This window comes from Pleuronectes platessa, chromosome 14, assembly GCF_947347685.1.
Source record: "Pleuronectes platessa chromosome 14, fPlePla1.1, whole genome shotgun sequence".
Classification (NCBI taxonomy): Eukaryota; Metazoa; Chordata; class Actinopteri; order Pleuronectiformes; family Pleuronectidae; genus Pleuronectes; species Pleuronectes platessa.
The window spans coordinates 9551886-9571205 of NC_070639.1; the positions used below are offsets into that span (position 1 = coordinate 9551886).

General features: G+C 40.9%; 1 protein-coding gene across 3 annotated transcripts; it reads left to right on the plus strand.

Annotated features, from left to right (window-relative positions):
• The first annotated feature begins 1363 nt into the window (after positions 1–1363).
• ildr2 (immunoglobulin-like domain containing receptor 2) lies at positions 1364–19179 on the plus strand. 3 transcript variants are annotated; one of them, XM_053439429.1, is made up of 10 exons: positions 1364–1715; positions 7039–7368; positions 8151–8270; positions 11774–11830; positions 12569–12715; positions 13518–13679; positions 13942–14055; positions 15049–15250; positions 16308–16968; positions 18568–19179. In XM_053439429.1, exons 1-10 carry the CDS (start codon positions 1676–1678, stop codon positions 18601–18603), a joined length of 1869 nt encoding a protein of 622 aa, XP_053295404.1. In that variant the 5' UTR covers positions 1364–1675; the 3' UTR covers positions 18604–19179. The 3 variants fall into 3 exon arrangements, with proteins under 3 accessions (XP_053295404.1, XP_053295406.1, XP_053295405.1); XM_053439431.1 differs by lacking the exon at positions 13942–14055; XM_053439430.1 differs by lacking the exon at positions 11774–11830.
• The last annotated feature ends 141 nt before the right edge of the window (positions 19180–19320 follow it).

Here is a 19320-nt window from a genome sequence, read left to right on the forward strand (position 1 = left end):
ACATTAGTCAAAGAGGAAATAAAAATCAAATCTGATGGTAAACAGACATATTTTCCTTTTTAAATAGTTTATTACATGAGTATTGTTTCTCTCGTAGTGTTTTTCGTATTTTATAAAAAAACAACAACTCATAAATCTCATAAATGACTAATACCCTGCACACTTAGGACACCTAGGTATTGCAGTAATTATTGAAAAAATAGCAGAGTATTATGAATATTATCTACACTCCATGAAAGTTCTTTGCATGATTTGAAATGTCTGTTCAATTCATAGTTTAAAAATGATGCAATTTTTTATGTGTGTAATGAACATCTGTCAATAGCCAAGCTTATTACATTTTTCTATTGTATGTCTTTGGATTAGAGGCAAAGTGAGTCAATTTATGTTGAATTTGTGTTTTACTTGAATTTGTTTTTATCCTTTACATTAATTACATATTACACATTGTGTGATAAATGATTTATATTGACTGTAAGAGCTGGCGCTAATTAAAATTGAATTAAATAAAGAAAATTGGCAAAAGAATTATTGCTTACGATTTATATTAATATACATATATATATATGTATATATATATAAATATAATGAACTTTTGCTACATTGATTGAGGGAAATTATACTGCAATAATTACTGATATTTTTTTATTAAATAATATTCTAAAACACAGCAATATGACTAACGTACAGAATAGACACAGAAACATACAGGAATTTGTTACATCAATACATAATGATACATAAAAATCACACATGTTTAAACATGCCAAAAGAGGAGGAAAGTAGAGCTGGGTGATCCGGTCAAGAATGATATTGAGATATCGGTAATTATCATGATAAATGTCTCATTATTATTTCTTTAATGTTCTTCTTTGCTCCTGAGCTGTGGTTTTAAAGTAAATTATTATTGATTGTGATTGATAAACATTATATATATATATATATATGAAAATAATGGTGTAAATGACCTCGTTTTGAGTCGATTTTGACTGTCGGGCTTACACACACCTGAGGCTTGTTTTTGTATCGTTTTTTTAAGTTGGAAGAATCGTCCTCATTTACTTCCATTATTTTGGATTTGGCTGCAATGCTGTTTACCCCTGAAACTCCAGCAGTGTTTTGTGGACTCTAACACTTCACCCACCCCCTCCATGGGTGGGCATAGTGCTGAGGAGATAATAAGTGAAATTTCATTTTTGGGTGAACTATCAACAACCTACTCATTGGGAAAAACTCGCTCTAAATGTTAAATGAATAATAATGTGTCATTTATCGTGATGATCATTAACGAAAAATCGACCAACCAAGGCCCCCCCCCCCCCTTGTCTGCCCCCCTCCCTGTCTGCCCCCCTCCCTCCCCCACACCCACGCCGGGCAGACCTCTCGACTCTGCCGCAGACATCTGCTCCTACAGCCGCTCCGGGGAGAAATAAAGAGCCGTAAACCACCGAACTAACCTCCCTGTCGTGTTTCGTGGACTCGTGTGCCGAAGAAACGGTTGGGTCTCAATGCTGTGTTGTCGTGTCGTTGATGGGACTCACCTCCTGAGTGTGAAGTGGTACAGTCCCGTTACTTCTCTTTGGAGCCTCCTGTGTTTGCAGCAGCGGCAGTTTTGCGCACGACGAGATGAGCAACATGCGGATAAAGTGCACTTTACTCTAACACGGACATTAGAATGAACTTATACCAGCTGGCGGTTTTACTGGGGACATCATGTAAGTCACGTTTTGATTCTACAAAGCGCCTAACCCTCGCTAAAATGTCTCCTTTTTACGCAACAGGTTGATCCTATAAACTCAACGCCTCATTATCCCAGGCACCGTTACTCCGCACAGGCGGTTTCCTTCAAGTTAACTGTTCGTCTTTCTTTAGCATTTTCCATTTGTGTGAATAAGATAAGATTGAACAAATCATTTACAGAAATGGTTCCCTCCGTTTTTAAGAACTAATAACACATCAGGGGCTTGGTGGGGTAAAGCTACTAATCCCTGGATTTATAGTGTGTGCTGATTTATATTGTGTATAGTTATAGTAAACATCACATATTCTTACATGGTAACAATATTCCACATGTGTTTATCATTGTGTTGTTACAGGCCTTTAGGTACAGGAAACCTTTGAAGTACAATAGTGAACATCGGGGAGTTACTTTATACTAAACTAGTCCAATGTAATAGTTTGCACACAATGTAATATAATATGTGTATAGAGTGGTTTACTTTAGATGCAATGAAGATGCAATGATTATAATAAGAAATGATCATTCCTGTAACTATGAATGAATAGAGAATTAATAATAATCCATCATTGATTCATTGATTTAGACAGAGCTTCTCTAATACAAAGATGTTAATGCTTTTCCTTGACATTTCTTATAGTAGATTGAATATTTTGTTAGGAGTTTTAGGCCTTTGTTTGAATATATCTAGCAACTTGTTTGATGTTACGTTGGTCCTGTACCTGCTTTTTTACCCTGTGGACCAGTCTTGTGGTATTTCTTGTTGTGTTTTCAAGATTGGAATAAAAAATGATTACTTCAGGCATTTTTAGGCAAAACAATCATTTAATATAAAGACATTTTCAGGTTAATCGATAATGAAAGTAATCCGTAGGAACAGCCTAATCCCCAGTAACAATAAAGTTCACCAGTTGTTGCAAATCTGCACCTCAAAAAGTGCACATTAGGTCTAAAGACGCCCAACGACACATCTGGGTGAAACCAATCATGACAATGAATGTTCATTTTTCCCAGACTGAGTTTTGGTGTCACATTGGAGTGAAATCATTGATAAAACATGGAGACTATATTCACTCTTATCAGTGTTGTTTTTGTTGTTGGGCCGTTGAGTCAATGTGAAGGAATGCGTGACACAGAAAAGGCAGGAAATCCGACGGCTCTGCAGAGGAAAAGTCTGGTGGTGTTCAGGAAACATGCAGCAGGAGCAGCAGCAGAGCTAACAGAGCTTTGACCTGGACTACATTTGTGACCACACACTGTTTTGAAATATGCTGCCATGAACTGAGGCCTCGTCTTTACTCAAGAGGAGGAGGAGGAGGAGGAGACTGTCTGCTGTCTGTGCAACCTGTTCATTAACCTACAGTGAGTCACACCTGCTCAGTGTAAACAATAGTTAAAGGTGATGCATATAGCAGTTACTGTTTGCCTCTGAGAACCTCCTCTCACCTCAGACTCATGGCATTCATGTAGCAACGGTTTGGTTTAAATCTCTAGCAGATAATTGGCCTGCCCGCACCCAGCTGGATAAGGCCAGGCACTCCCATTGGCCGGGAATCTGTGACTTCACCCCCCCCCCCCCCCCCCCTTCCTCCCTTCCTCAAGTGGGACAAGAGAGGGAGGGGGGCCCTAACAATGGACTGACCCATGAAAAAAAAGCAACAAAGGGAAGAGCAATGCTCTTTCATGGGAAGAATTTAGGAGCCCCCCCTGTTCTCTCATCCTGTAAAATAATTTGGTTTAATCACCGTCTTCTCTGTTCGTCAGAGAAATCAGAAACATAGTGATGCTGACCGGGGTTAGTGTGTCATGGAGGACAAACACTCCCATTGGAGACTCATTATGATTCTCAATCAGACAGAAGTGATCAGATACAATTTTGAAAACTGATTATTTTATTTACTAAACAATAATTTAATTATCACAACAGGAGGATGTGTTTTCACCCCTGTCCGTGAATTTGGTTGTTGTTTGTCTGTGAACAAGATAACACAAAAGTAACCGGACGGTTGACTATGATACTAAGTGGAAGGAAGCCGTATTAGTCAGGGAAAAACCCATTACATTTTGATGCAAATATGGATTTTACATTGAGACAATATTCCCTGACAATAATTAATGTATCCTGATGAAAAACCCCAGGCGTATTTAGGGAACTGATATTCATGAGCCTGTGAAATTTGGTGCTACTTGATTGGATTAAAGGGGACTATTTGGCCTGGGCAGATACAGTGCCTTGCATAAGTATTCACCCCCCTTGGACTTTTTCCCATTATGTACTGTTACTAACTGGAATTCAAATAGACTTAAATAAACTTTTTCCCGTTTGATCAACAAAACATGCATAGTACTTTGGAGGTGCAAAATACATTTTATTGTGACACAAACAATAATGAGAACAAAAAAGTTGACATCTGTTGGGTGCATAAGTATTCACCCCCCTGTGTCAATACTTGGTAGAACCCCCTTTCGCTGCAATTACAGCTGCAAGTCTTTTGGGGTATGTCTCTACCAGCTTTGCACATCTAGAGATGGAAAGGTTTGTCCATTCTTCTTGGCAAAAAAGATGAAGCTCAGTCAGATTGGATGGAGACCATCTGTGAACCGCAATCTTCAAGTCTTGCCATAGATTCTCTATTGGATTGAGGTCTGGGCTTTGACTGGGCCATTTTAAGACATTATCATTCTTTAATCCAAACCATTCCTTTGTAGCTCTGGCTGTATGTTTGAGGTCATTGTCCTGCTGGAAGATGATCCTCCGCCCCAGTCTCAAGTCTTTTGCAGACTGCATCAGATTTTCTTCAAGGATTTCCCTGTATTTGGCTCCATCCATCTTTCCCTCTATTCTGACCAGTTTCCCTGTACCTGCTGAAGAGAAGCATCCCCACAGCATGATGCTACCACCACCATGTTTCACTGTTGGGATGGTGTGCTCAGGGTGATGGGCAGTGTTGGGTTTTCGCCACACATGCATTGAGGCCAAAAAGTTCAATTTTGGTCTCATCTGACCAGAGCACCTTCTTCCACATGTTTGCTGTGTCTCCCACATGGCTTCTGGCAAACTCCAAACGGGATTTTTTATGGATCCCTTTCAACAATGGCTTTCTTCTTGCCACTCTTCCATAAAGGCCAGATTTGTGGAGTAGACGACTAATAGTTGTCCTGTGGACAGATTCTCCCACCTCAGCTGTGGATCTCTGCAACTCCTCCAGAGTAACCATGGGCCTCCTGGTTGCTACTCTGATTAATTTTCTCCTTGTCCGACTCTTCAGTTTGGGTGGACGGCCTCCTCTTGGTAGGTTTGCGGTTGTGCCATATTCTTTCCATTTTCTTATGATGGATTTTATGGTGCTCAGAGAGATGTTCAAAGCTCTGGATATTTTTTTATAACCTAACCCTGCTTCATATTTCTCCACAACTTTATCCCTGACCTGTTTGGTGAGCTCCTTGGTCTTCATGATGCTGTTCGTTCAGTAATGATCTCCAACAAACTCTGAGTCCGTCACAGAACAGGTGTATTTATACTGAGATTAAATTGCAGACAGGTGGACCCTATTTACTAATTATGTGACTTGCAAATGTGACTTGTGAATGCAATTGGTCGCACCAGATCTTTGTTAGGGGTTTCACAGTAAAGGGGGTGAATACATATGCACTCAACACTTTTCAGATTTTTATTTGTAAATAATTGTGAAATCCATGTAATATTTCCCCCCACTTCCAAATGATGCACTATTTTGTGTTGGCCCATTACATAAACTCACGATGAAATAAATTTTAATCTGTGGTTATACCATGACAAAATGTAGAAAAGTCCAAAGGGGGTGAATACTTATGCAAGGCACTGTATATGCCCACTACTCTAGTTTGTTTTTGTGTCAATCCATTAATCGACTAACTGACTAATCCGTCCACCTTTTAAATAATGAAAGTTAGAGTTTGCTGGAGTCCGATGGTGGTGTGGAAATAGACCGACTTGCTCTCATTTTAGAGGGAACCTAGGAGAAGCATATAGCACTCTAGATAAACGCGATAAATGCACACTGTATACGTTTCTCTTACTGGTCAGAAGGAGACTCATGCTAGTGGACTTTTGTTTTGATTTCCTGTCTGCTGGGAAACGTTTAGAGCGAGTTCCTGCCCCACCTAGAGCTAATATGACTCGCAGAATACACCCACCAGCGTCTCCATCCCCTCCCTCCCTCTGTGATGACAACCCCCTGCCTCTCCACGGGCCTCCCAGCCCCCCACACACACTGGAATTTAACCTTCTTGACCCTAGTACCAAGCAACAGAGAAGCCCCCCTCCCTCGCACACACCTAATCTCTCTTTCTTTTGTTTTGACGATATAACGGATATTACTGTATCTCCCAGGTGAAGTGTGATCGTGAAGCATCTCTGCAGACAAACAACGTAAACAGCTGTTTGTGCAGCAACTGAGATGTGATCACGTGCATCATCCTACAGTCTATAAAGTGTTTTTGTCCTTTTAGACTCAGCTAAAACTTATACAGCCTTGTGATATTTTGTCCAGCCCATTGTTATGAATGAGCCTTGACTAAATATATTAGTAATACCTTGCAAAATAACATAAAACGGTGGTAGCTGGGCCTGCTTTTCATATCGGCTGAGAAGACTTGCCTTCCTAATTAAAGTTAGCAAGATCCACCTTCTTCATTCTGTGCAGGAAATCAAAAGCTAATCTGAACTCTCGGCAGACCGATGTAGATACTTCAAGTGGGCATCTCTTGAAGTTACGGTCTCTTGAGTAAACCCTGAATGAAAAGAATCTGCCGATATAAGCCCTTCACAGACATATTAGTATTAGATATTATGTTTGCCTGTGCACTATATGTGAAAACTTTTATTTTTCAGGATACCTCATATTCATCTGTGTTTATACTTTCATACTCAAAACATTTTTTGGCTCTACTTTTTATTACAGGCAGTATAAACAATTTAACCAAAAATTTGGACTTGAACCTTGAATTTTGATCCCTTAAAACAATTACATGGAAAACATGAACATAATGGTCCCCAAGATGGTAGAATTTATGAAGGACTGGAATGAATAATGAATGGAATTAAATTAATATATGATAATAATAGTAATGAATGAATATTTATGAATACAAACTGGTAACCCGGGGCTGCAAAAATGATTTATTATTAGTTATTTAATGACCCTAAGGCAAGAAGGCAGTTTGAAGACATTAGACGTTATTATTGAATTAGACATTGGAGAAACTTTCACCTTCACTTATCTGTCATCTTCTCTCCCTGTTTGTTTTGTCTGCGTCAGTGTGTGTGTGTGATGGTGTCCATGTCACAGTGCGGGAGAAGCAGCGGCTTGGGATGCTCTTCCAGTCCGTGGTCCTCCCATGTCAGTACCAAACGGCCTCCAACCAGGCCCCGGTGGTGCAGTGGTGGTACAAGTCCTACTGTCGAGACCGCACACGAGAGTCCTTCACCCTGCCAGAGAGTCTGGGCGTGCAGGCCTCCGATCTCGGAGCCACTTCCCACCTGGAGTGCTCCGACAGCGGCCGCACGGTTCGGGTCGTGGCCTCGGCGCAGGGAGCCTCCATGACGCTGGCTGAGCACTACAAGGGCAGAGACATCTCCATCGTGAACAGTAATGTCATAAATCTTATCCTCTAAGAGAAATATACGATTTAAAGAGAAAGAAAGGCTGCAGCTGCTTGACCACTGCACCCTGAGATTAATCCCTGAGCAGGAATCATAGCTGACTCTGCTTTGTGTTTCCTGTTCTCTAAATAAACGCCTTTTGTCCCTCGTCTTACAATAGAGCAGGCCTTAACACACACTCACACAAACAGCAACTGCTGCTCTCAAGCTTGTTCATGTCTCTTTTTAAACCTCAAGCCTTATCAAGACATAACACCTGTCCTCTATCCAAAAGTCCTGATTGAACAACCCACATGCAACAAGGCTGCTCCCCTCATCATTCAGTATATTTAAAAATACCAACATGATCAATTAAAGCTTAAACGATCAAGTTTTTTGTTGTTGTTGTTGACATGTTAACATTCAGAATTTATTTTCATGTTGTTTTTATGCAGATGACACAACAGCAAAGCTTAATAATTATATTAGTGCTATAGCAATTACCTGATTAATTGATAAGGGCTTTTGAGAAGTGATTATTCATCGAGGTATGATACTCATAAAGATGATGTACCTTTTCTTTGATGCTTCTTAGATAAAGTAAAACAACTGATTTAAATCTAATTTAAGAGAAAGGTTCAACTTGTCGGATTGCAGGTGTATCATGTATTCATAAATTAACACACAGATGTCAGTTCTCCACAGAGGACCATTTGAATTAAAAAAATGCCGCGATTAAACACTGTTTTACTTCAGTACTTTTAACCCTGTCTTCTTGTCTTTGTGCAGAAGCAGACCTGCGGATCGGAGAGCTGAAGTGGGGCGACAGTGGAGTGTACTTCTGTAAAGTCATTATTGCTGACGATCTGGAGGGGAAGAATGAGGGCCAGCTGGAGTTACTTGTGCTTGGTATGTCTGTGCTTAACTCTTTAATGAAAGGAATGACAGCACACACTTTTTGAGCCAGATCATGATCAGTTGACAACAGTCGTCCTTATATATGTTTATATGTTTGCATATTTAATGTCCTTTTTATACATTAGTTAAGGTTTTAGAAAAGTATATTTGTTGCCTTTGTCCTAAAGTGTCCTTACACCAGCTTCCATGGACACTGTCCTGATCCTTTATGACGGGCTCAATTGTTTATCCGAGTTGGCTGGTCTAAAGTCAGCTGAGCATTATGAACATCAGGGTTGTGCAGCTCATAACAGTAGCCGTTTTCAGGCATGGAACTTTAGAAATTGTGTGGACAATTGGGTCTGGGCGTTATCCAGAGTTTGCCTTTCACATATGAAGAATGCAGCAGGAGATTGTCTGGATCAGACGGATTCACAACAACAGGAAAATGTCCGGAATTCAGGTTAAGGGTTGCGTCTGGGTAGAGCAGGCAGGAGGCAGGATATGAATCCTGTTTGTTTACAAAACATCAACTCCGGTTGCAGCTCTTGAATCTTGTTGTCTTTCCGAGTTGATATCCAAACACACCACATTGCTCGCTGAGAACTTGCCGGTCATTTTCCTGTCGTATTCTCACATGTGTTTTCACTGACATTTTACTAAGGGGCTGGAAGGAAAAGTTGTGGAAAATGTCCAGAGCAACTGACTCTGACTTTTGCTTTCTCACCAACCTTTCCTCTATTCCAGGAAAATAACTGGAGTTCAGTGCATGTCTGAAAGCAGCTCACGGACTCCATTGACTAGCCAGGTTGGCAGGACTGGACTTTATGTTCATCTTAAGTCAGTCGAACAATATGAATGTAAGAGTTGTGACACCATGTGGTCATATTTCCAGCTGCACAACCGTTTATGTTTGGGTGTGTTGTATTTGCCCATTGTAAAGGCGCCGCCGATTAATGATTAAACAGAGCTCTCGAAGCCGCACTGAACAGCTAATGTTTTGGTGCTAAAGGTCGGAGATTCACCATCTACTGTTAATGAAACCTGAAGGAGCGGGTCCAGAGAAATTGTGACCATTGTTGCCAAAGCCACTCCTTAAGCCGTTACCATGGCGACGGTCTTTCTCACAGCCGACGGGCGCACGTTAAGGGTTGGTGCTGGAGCAGACGTAAAGAGAGGGGAAGAAAAAGAAGAGAGACAAAGAAAAGGAGCAAACTGAGGCTGTAAACTCTCATGATAGTGGGATCTGAACGTGACCCAAAAGAGATTTCTTCCTTAAAGTTAAAACTGACCATGATAAGCTGGTGTTTAAGTTTGTTCCTTCATGTTATCTTTCTCCACCGTGTACTAATCTGATTATAATCAGCTCACAGGAGAGAAGGGGGGGGGTCAAACTTGGGCGAATAACAAAACTACTCTGGGTTTTTGTCTAGATTTTGTCTTAGCTTTGCCACTTTGCACCGTCAAAGTTAAAACTAGAGAGTGTGTCAAACCGCTTCAGTGCCAGATTAGCATTTCCTGAAGTTTTTACTGCGCTGATGATAATATAATAATATGTCTTATATTCGTCAGTTCAAAATCAACCTCCTGACAGGAGCAGGTTAGTTTAACAGGGAAAACAGGGTTAAACCATAGACTGTATGTAAAGATGAACGATGGATCTCGATGTCTCCAGCATCCAGAAATGAAGCCACACTACCCTGGATATGAACGCTGCCATCTTGCACATTTCAACCCAGAGTCGGCACAATAGCGATCGGGGATTGAGTAGCAGTTGCACTACAACTAATTATGAGTCAGTCTCAACTGTCAATCATAATGCGTCACCCCGGTTTGTAAAATTGAATGACAAATTAAAACCAATATCAGTACCTCTAAAGTTCAAGCATTAACATGTTACATCTTGTTTTTTAATCCTCCATTAGTTTAGCACAGATTTTCTCAGTCTTCAAGCTGAACTAAGCTAAGCCAAACTTACCAGGATTCAGCACTAGCTTCAACTGTACTTATACCATATAACTGTACAAAGACGCCTGTCAACCTTCTCATCCGACTGATGAAGCGTTAAAGCACCAACCTGTCCTGCCTCTTCTCCCCCAGTCTCTCTAATCTCTGGTTTAATTTTTCAATAGAATTAAATTGCTAAATCTTCTCGTGCACTCCATTATTCATTCCTCGACCTTTACTGCTCTCCCTGCATCTTTCACTGCCTCCCTCCCTCTCAGGCCTGCATAGCTGCTCCACTCTCTCAGGTTACTCAGTGTTACTGAGCCTCATGGTATGTAGATGAGTTTGCCAGGCCAGGGAAGCAAGATTACTTATTTTATCAGGGAGGAGTATATCATTTTATTTTACTATGATCCTAGAAACCACATACTCAGCACCACTCACCATAGAAACTGCCTGTAGTGTTATAAAGTCTCCCTGTAATCAGTGACTGGTCTTTACTCCTAATTATAGTCTGTTATCGCCACCTCATGATAAACACACATTAGAAACACAAACGCCTACTGTCTCTTTTCTTTTCTGCATTTTTCTTTTGGTTCTCTACATTTTGACCTGTTTATCTTGTAGATGAAGCACAGAGGAGGCATTGTTTCACAACCACCAGTTGAACAACCTTTTTAGACTAACTCCTGTGGTAAATTGTTGCCCTAGAATCGTGATATGCCCCAGTTTCCAAAACCCCCTCTTGGTCCTCACCCACATTGTTGGCACCTCTCAATTTGATGGTGTCTGTGTCTGTTTGTGCGCAACATACATCAGCATGTGCATTCATTCGTGTGCTGTGGAGAGGTCACGTGGTTGTTGTGAACCTCATCACAGAAACATGGCACTGCAGGCCTCTTCCTAAATTTAGATTCAAAGTAAAATGAGTTTGACCTTTGAACTCTAACCTTTATTCATGTTCATATGTTTGCAGTGACTGAATTAGGTATTTACACCAAAGAATTCCAGTCTGAAATGTTGACCTGATGGTGGCGCTAGAAGAAACGTTTAAGGTTCACCAAAGTGATCCAGCAGCAGTTCATCCTGATGGGAGCATGAATGTTTGGAGAAATTGCACCGGTTGTTGAGATATTTCAATTAAAACTACTTACATTGACATGTTGTCACTACAGGAAAATTCAGTGCAGCTCTACAGCCATTAGGATTCATCCTCTGAGGACTATGAATGTATGTTCAAAACTGAAAGGCAGTTGATTTAATGATTGTTGAGATATCTGGACTGACCTACTGATAGTCATGCTGCAAACAAGGCTAAAAATGTGACATGACCTCATAGATCTTAAAGAAAAGACAGCTTATAGGATAATTCACCAAATCTTGATAAAACAGATTCATACTACATTAATTTAACATCAGTGCTTTGTTTAAAAGATAAGTTAGTCCCTTCTGTTACTGCATGGCCATTAATCATCCACCCTGCTGCCAGATTTTCTATTTGCCTGACACTTTGACTCTTGCTTTGCCTCCTCTGCCGGCCTTCACCTCTGCTCTCCCTCTCTCTGCAGGCAGGACAGGTCAGCGGGACGATCTCCTACCTGAGTTTGATGTGGAGTTTATGCCAGGTACGGCACTTCACCTGCACTTATGTCTCATTTCCTGGCCTTTTCTAGCTTTCCTAATGCGGCCTAATGTATAATTCTCATAGCCTAATCAAAAACTTTGACTAACAAACATTGAATGACTGAGGAAATGTTACCAGTTACAGAATCTAACCCAAACTGAATATACACTTGGTCTGTAGGTGGTTGAAGCAACATAAAGAAATACATTGGCCATAATTTGAATTTCACAAGGGAAGCATGTTGACTGAGCGAGGGGTTTCGAGTGGATTTCGGTTTACGGCACACCCTGAGGAAGTGTGTTGTTAGAGTCTGGACACTTAAGAGATGTGATGATGGATAAGAGTCACTTAGAGTTCCCTAGAGATCTGCTGAAGTTTCCTATTTAAGTGCTCTGTGGCTTTGGATGCATATTCGGAAAGAAACAGAAAGATAACATGGTTTTTAATGAGAGTTGTAATTAATTAAAATTCAAGTGTAGATTTGGCCAACATGTCTATTGTTTATGATGGCAGTGTACTCACCGAAACAACTTTGGTGAAATGCTGTCAAAATGTTAAACTAAAGAAGTTAAATCAATGACGTAAACAAGAATTTTAGCTGCTGCTAAGAAAACAGGAAAAAACAGTTTTGTCTGATTGTCAAAATCACTTTATTGGGAAGTTAAACTGAAAAGCTGTGCATCTGAAATAATAGATTAATATATATTTGTATCTGTCAATGTTTGTGTGTCTATTCCAGAGTGGGCGTTTGTGGGATCTGTAGTCCTTGGAAGCATCTTGTTCCTGTTGTTGATGGGGATCTGCTGGTGCCAGTGTTGTCCTCACTCCTGCTGCTGCTACGTCAGCTGCTGCTGCTGTCCTGACACCTGCTGCTGTCCAAGACACCGTAAGTAACAAAAAAACTGAATTAATTACATTTAAACATGACTAGACTACCCTTTCTTTATTTGCGTTAATGATGGCAGGTAAAGGCACAACCCCATTTCACCCTTTGGCCCTACCCCTACCCTTTGTTTTCGGGGGTTATCTTGCCCTTTGAAACGGAGTCACAAGGGGTAGTGGTTGAAATCTTCCTCTACAATTTCATTGTAATAACATTGTTGAGATCTTAAATAAATCAATGCTATTGTTTGCAGTTTCTAAACTGACAAACCTATAATATCCAAATAACATCTATTCTAATGCAGGTGTATCAATGACATTTGAAATTGAAAAGCTTGGATGCTCTGCATTATTTCATGTATGAATCAAAAGCACACCCTGAAATTATGTGAAAATACGGGATTATCATGCAAAAAAGAAGATTGCTAGCATGCTAACACAAGGGCTCGCTATGTTTTTTTAAAGGTTGTTTTGAAAACAATGATATTAAACTAAGATATTACAATCATTATCGAACATTTTTATTCCTTATTATTCGAGAAAATTCTACATTTGTGGGTCTCTCTCCCAGTTTGCCGGTGATTTGCAAGGCATTCTGGGTACCCCTTAGTTTGGGGTAAGTGATGGTGTGAAAAAAAGAGTTTCGAGGGCTATAAACTCCTAAGCATTAGCCCTACGCCTCCATACCAACAGGTTTGGGGACAGCCTACTCCTACTCATGAACATGCAAAACAAAGGGGAAGTGCTTAGGGCTAAGGGCTAATGGCCTTACTGTAGTTTAACTTTTTTGTTGTTATCCTGTGCAGTGTATGAGGCAGGGAAGATGGCAAAGGGTGTACAACAGGGCCAGGTACCTGTGTATCCCTACTACATCCCTGGTGTCCCTACTGTGGTCCCTCTTGCCCCGTCATCCCACATGGACCCAAAAATTACTTCCATCCCTTCAGTGGAGCATAACCTGGCGGCAGGTGAGTGTCGTCAATGTGGTCCCGATATTAGAAAGCTCTGTAACCGCTTCCTTCACTAACCCTCTTCCTCATGTCTGTCGTGGAAACAACAGGAATGTCCAATCAGCCACATGCATGTTTGTGGTTTACATCTAATCTTTGTGGGTCTCAGATTTAGCCTTGTAAGAATTTGTGTTAACCATTCAAGTGTCTGTTGCATGATTATTGTTTGTCACGATGTGTGTTTGTGTGTACGGGTATGTGTGTATATTCACATCCACAGTGCGCAGTGGTTATCGACTGAATGCCAGTCAAAGCCAGGACTCATCGAAAGTTCTGTACTACATAGAGAAGGACCTGGCTCGGTTTCCCTCTGCCAAGATGGCTGCACGCAAACGTAAGCCTGCACAGATGAGGCCAGTCTCTGAAATCTGTGTGGCTGTGTGACAGTGTGTGTGTGTTTGTCCAAGTGTCTTTTTTATGTTATGTGCATGGTTTGTGTAAATTAACTAATTCTCATGTAATCCTTACATCCATTTCATAACATCTTACTCTAAGACTTTCTCATTTTCAAAAAGGAATGTTAATATGTTCAGCCCCTCTTTCTTTTACTCGTAATGCATTTGACATATTTGAAAAAATTCCATGAAAAGAATTTGGACGATTTAAACGACCTAAACACATGGTCTTAGGCACGTGGAGCAAGTTCATGTAGAGTAATTCCAACTAAACGTTTTCTTCTCTTAATGGCAGAAAAATGTTACTGCACCAGTTTTTTCAGAAACAACACAATCACTCTCTGGTGTCTCAAGACACATACACACCAACAACAAGCCTAACAAATCTGGTTTTAGGGCCAACATGGGCTCTCAAATGTTTCTTATTTCTTATTTAAATGTGGGTGCTCGACAGATAGATGATGTGTTGTGCACAGCACCACTTGCCGGTTGTAAGTTAAGGGTCAAAAAACAAGTCACTTGACACTTAGTATAGCCAAATAATTCCACACATCTCTCTTGCTCTTCCTGGATCTGCCATTTTAAACAGATCAACATTAAAGGGTAACTACGCCCCATTCCTCCACCAAGTTTTGTGCAAATCAGTTGAGTACTTTTTGCACCGTAAAAGCATAACCTCCCAGTGGAGTATATAGTAAAGCGCTAAGTCACTGAAGACATATCTGGCCTCAGTAATTCAAAGTGAGCTATAATCAGAAGTCATGATTATATACTGCACAGTATATAGTTTGCAACCTGCTTCCTCTCGAATACACCTCTTTAGTACTTCTACCTGACCACCTCTTATTCTGAAATGTTTTATAACAACATTTCACAGTGTACCTGAAAACAATTTTCATGATGAAATTGGGTTGATGCATCTGTGCCCACAGCCAGGAGCCTATCAGAACTGAGCTCTCTGCACGATGGAGGGACAACAGACTTCAGACACACGTATCAGACGGTCCAGATGAAGGTGCTCCCGCCCATCGCAGATCTCGATGGCCAGTCAGTAGTGAGAGCAGCTCCACCTACACAGAGGCGAGGGCCCAGACGGGACAGAGAACACCTCTCAGATGATGAACTAGACCGAAGGTGCAGTCCCAAAAGATATAGCAAGTGTAATTGTGTTTGTATGTGTTCTTATGTTTGAAGAGAGTAAAGATCCCATGAAATGTTGTTATTAGCTCTATACTTGTTTGAACAAAGGCTACAATATGTGGCTTTATCGTTCAATTTTTCTGTATTTTTTTCAGTTTATATGCTGATGATGTCCAGCTGCAACTCACCCATCCTGACTAACTGAATCACTAAAACTAGACCATAGATGCGACCCAATATTCTCAATCTGAATTGTGATAAACGATTATTGTCCCATAATCCTTCACAAAAAAACAACCTACAGTTGCCTTACTCCTTACACTCTTACAATCCTGCAGTAATCCTGACAGCAACCTCAGCAACACCACCCAGATCTTATCAATTAAATTTCCTCACATGCAGCAAGACACAATATTTCGATATTAACCTGATTAAGTCTCACCCACAGAGTCTGAATAAGCATTTTTGCAACATCAACATATGGCCTTTTACAACTGCTTGACAACATATGCTCTGGGTGTGAGTGTACACAAGTAGGTAGCAATGTTGATGTAAATCATATCAGATTATCGAGATTATGAATATTAATTATATTAGTCACTCAAGTAAACATCATAATGTCCTATTCAGAATAATCTGAATTATGCTGTTGATGTAAACATAGTGACTGTGTATTCATATCTCTGCTTATCTACCAACACTTAAAAAAACCAAACCAGTCTTTCAACACATTCAGCAGTTCCCTGACCTACATAGGATTCAATTCAAGGCCGTTCTCTCCATTCATGAACCCCTCCACAACTATTGGGACCCTGCTGCCTCCATCACACTCTCTTTCTTTGCTCTTTCTACAACATTTATCCCCTCCATCCAAATCACCAATCCTGGGGTGAAGTTACTATGTTTTACTGTTGATTTTATTTCTTGGCTTATTCTTCATGTATTGTGCATTCAGTTTTCAAGGTTATTTATTGCTGACCTAATTTGTGATGTAAGTGTAACCCCCACGTCACTGTGGGCTGAGTTACTGGATGTGTTCTTTTGCTGGTAGGTGGAACCCTCGCTCAGAGCACCTGAAGAGAAAGACGCTGGGCAGAAGAGGGCGCACCGGCTCCCTGGACGAGCTGGAGGAATTTGCTCACTCCTACGACTCCCACAGTCGACGGGCTGAGCCTCCGTACCGCCCGTATGATCGGGATTACAGCCCTCCCAGGCGTTCCTACAAAAAGGAGGATGATGGCTGGGGGCGCAGGAGCCCCTCGCCATTACCCCAGAAGAGAAGGGACACATGGGACAGTGACCGTCCGTGTCGGCCACCTCAGAGCAGAGGATACGACAACGCCCTCCTCAACAACATGTTGGAGAGCAAGGCGAGGGGGCGGGGAGCGGAGCGAGGCGCTGGGAGGACGGACGAGGACAGTGACACTCCCTCCAAAGGCAGCTCCAGAGGAAAAGGCAGCGATAGTTACAACAGCCGGTCACCTAGCAACCGTCCAGAAGAGGATGACCCTTTGCCTCCATACTCTGAGCGGGAGGCTGAGCGGTACCGCAGGGCTGACCCATCCACAGACCGGTACCGCACTGCAGAACCTCCCAGGTCAGACAGATACAGAGCCACTGAACACGCCATGAGGCCTTTCTCTTACACCCGCCCCCAACAGGGAATGTCCCAGACACTACAGGCGGGCAGAGAGGAGAGGAGCCGAAACCTGGTGAGTTACTTGTAGCAGGAACAAGGACTTCCTTCCTCTTCAGCTCCTCAGGAAAGGAGCCTCTGAATACTGTAAATAGTTACAGGATGCGGCTGGTGATATTCTATAGTTTTTTTATTGTCAACAAATCCCATGAAAAGGCAGTGAATAGTATTGCAAACTTGACATTAACTGTTTCTCTTCGTCATCATTGTCCATAATCTCTTAAAAAACACATGATCAGTTAAACACAACTACTCCTTTAGACAATTGCCATGAGTGGAATTATTCACTGCACCACATCAGTAGAGGGAGAAGGGGATTCCAATATGTCTGTCCTTGAACACAAACACAGAGGAATATCCCGTGAAAGAATTATAGAAAAACTGAGAAGGGGAGGGGCACAAAACTGAAACTGGAACTAAACTTTAGCCTATTTGATCTGTATCTTATTGTGGTTGTACTTAATATATAAGAAAACAGGGAGAGACAGGAACACCTTGGACCTCACAGAGATTTTGTGTGTTATTCATTGTTGACAGACAGGTTAAAGCCCATTACCACAAAAATAGTGTAGATATTCAAACAGTCTACAGTCCAGGGGTTGGTGCAAACTCACAAATCTCGCAAATATTTATTAATCCATGGCTGATGATAGTCCCCAACAAATGCACAAATTATGACCTTTTTTAAATAAAACATGGCACTAATTTGGGTCATTGTGCTAAGCTAGGTTTTGCCCTGCTTCCAGTCTTTGTGTCAAGCTAATCAAAAGGTTTCACTACTTCCTGTCTTTCTGCTGAGTTAGGCGAACAGTTTTATTCTTTCCAGTATTTTTGCTAAACTAATTTAAGAGATTTACTGTTTCCACCCTTGGAGCTACGCTAGGCTAAGAGTTTGCCCTGCTTCCTGTCTTTGTGCTAAGCTAAGAATTTCACTGTTAAAGTGTTTAAGAGTGGGACCATTTAACTGCAACACCCGTGGTTCAAATCCAGTTAAGACTTTTGTTGTTGTCGTCCCTTCTTTATCTCGCCCCCTTCATTTCTTGTTTGCTATCTAATGATTCTATCAAATTAAAAAAAAATTAAGAACTGAAGGTATAGAATTATTGTTACGTCAGAAAGGTAAGTGAATTCAAAACAGTCCTGAGAGACATCATTCGTTTTTGTTGACAGTAAGAACAAAAGAGAACAGCACCAGTCTCTGCTTTAACATTTCAAAATGTTTCACAGTATTTTGTACATAATCGGTCTCTTTTGCAATGTACATGCAAGTTATATGGTCTTAACACTGAATCTGATTTGCTTTTGGTAGCTTTAACAAATGTCTTTCAAAAAGGAATTGAATGAACGAGAAGTGAAACTGAAATGATCACATTCACATTTGAACTCGTATAATCTGCAACCATCACAGTGTTACCTCGCTTATTTTCAGGCTCACTACCCAAAAAACAATCACATGTTGAATCAGTGATACAGTTTTTACTAACCAGGCTTGAGCTGCATGACTTCTATAACCTGTAATTAATCTTTGATACCTCAGAAATCAGGCTGGACTAACCTCGCATGAGCATGAATGCGAAGCCTCTAATCGTGTGGCTCTTGGTGTTTTCCTTAACAGAGCACCGCACCGAGCAGGGACTCACTCATTGTGTGACGAGGTTTCCCAGCCTCCATCTGCACAGCACTGCCAGTCTGTTCATTTAAACCGTCCTGTTGCTACGCAGGAGGGGATAACTGTTCCGCCACCCGCCACATGAAGCCTGACTCCTCTTACTGATGTAACTGCACTGAAAAAAACAACTTAAATGGAAGAGAAACATGCACAAAGCAGCATGTGCCGATGTTTATGTTCGTACTGGACATTTTTACTCAAGAGCATTTATTACACCAGTGTATTTCTGCATGTGTGGCATATAGACAGTATGTCTGTGGTTTGTACAGCTGTTTTATCAGATTTTTTTTAAAGTTGTGTGACTGTGTACTTCATACCAGTGCCAAGACGTGTTTTTTTTTAATTCTCTGCCAATGGTCTTTTGTAAAATAAAGAGAACATCATAGTCTTATTGTTTTCCTACAGTTTTCATACACTGCAACTCAGGTTCACTGTGTATTTGTGTGGTTGTCTCTTGTTGATATTGTACTGTATGTAAGTACTGTACCTTGAATTTGCTAGCAGATTTGAATTGCACTGCTTAAATAAATACTTTTTGAATAAAGAAAACTTCATTAACGTCTTCATTGTCTCAAATAAATACTTTAAAATGTGTGTGTCCTCGAAACAAACACAGCTTGGAGCTCAACTATCAGTTATTTTCGCTGGTGTTACTTTTTTTTGACATTTAATTTCCAAGTCGGTCTTAATCATACATAT

What these genes read in the sequence shown, in the direction of transcription:
- ildr2 (XM_053439429.1), top strand. Translation starts at nt 1,676, where the DNA reads ATGAACTTATACCAGCTGGCGGTTTTACTGGGGACATCAT. An exon ending in GGTTTTACTGGGGACATCAT is followed by an intron (nt 1,716 to 7,038) that starts GTAAGTCACGTT and finishes TGTCTGCGTCAG; the next exon opens with TGTGTGTGTGTGATGGTGTC. An exon ending in AGACATCTCCATCGTGAACA is followed by an intron (nt 7,369 to 8,150) that starts GTAATGTCATAA and finishes GTCTTTGTGCAG; the next exon opens with AAGCAGACCTGCGGATCGGA.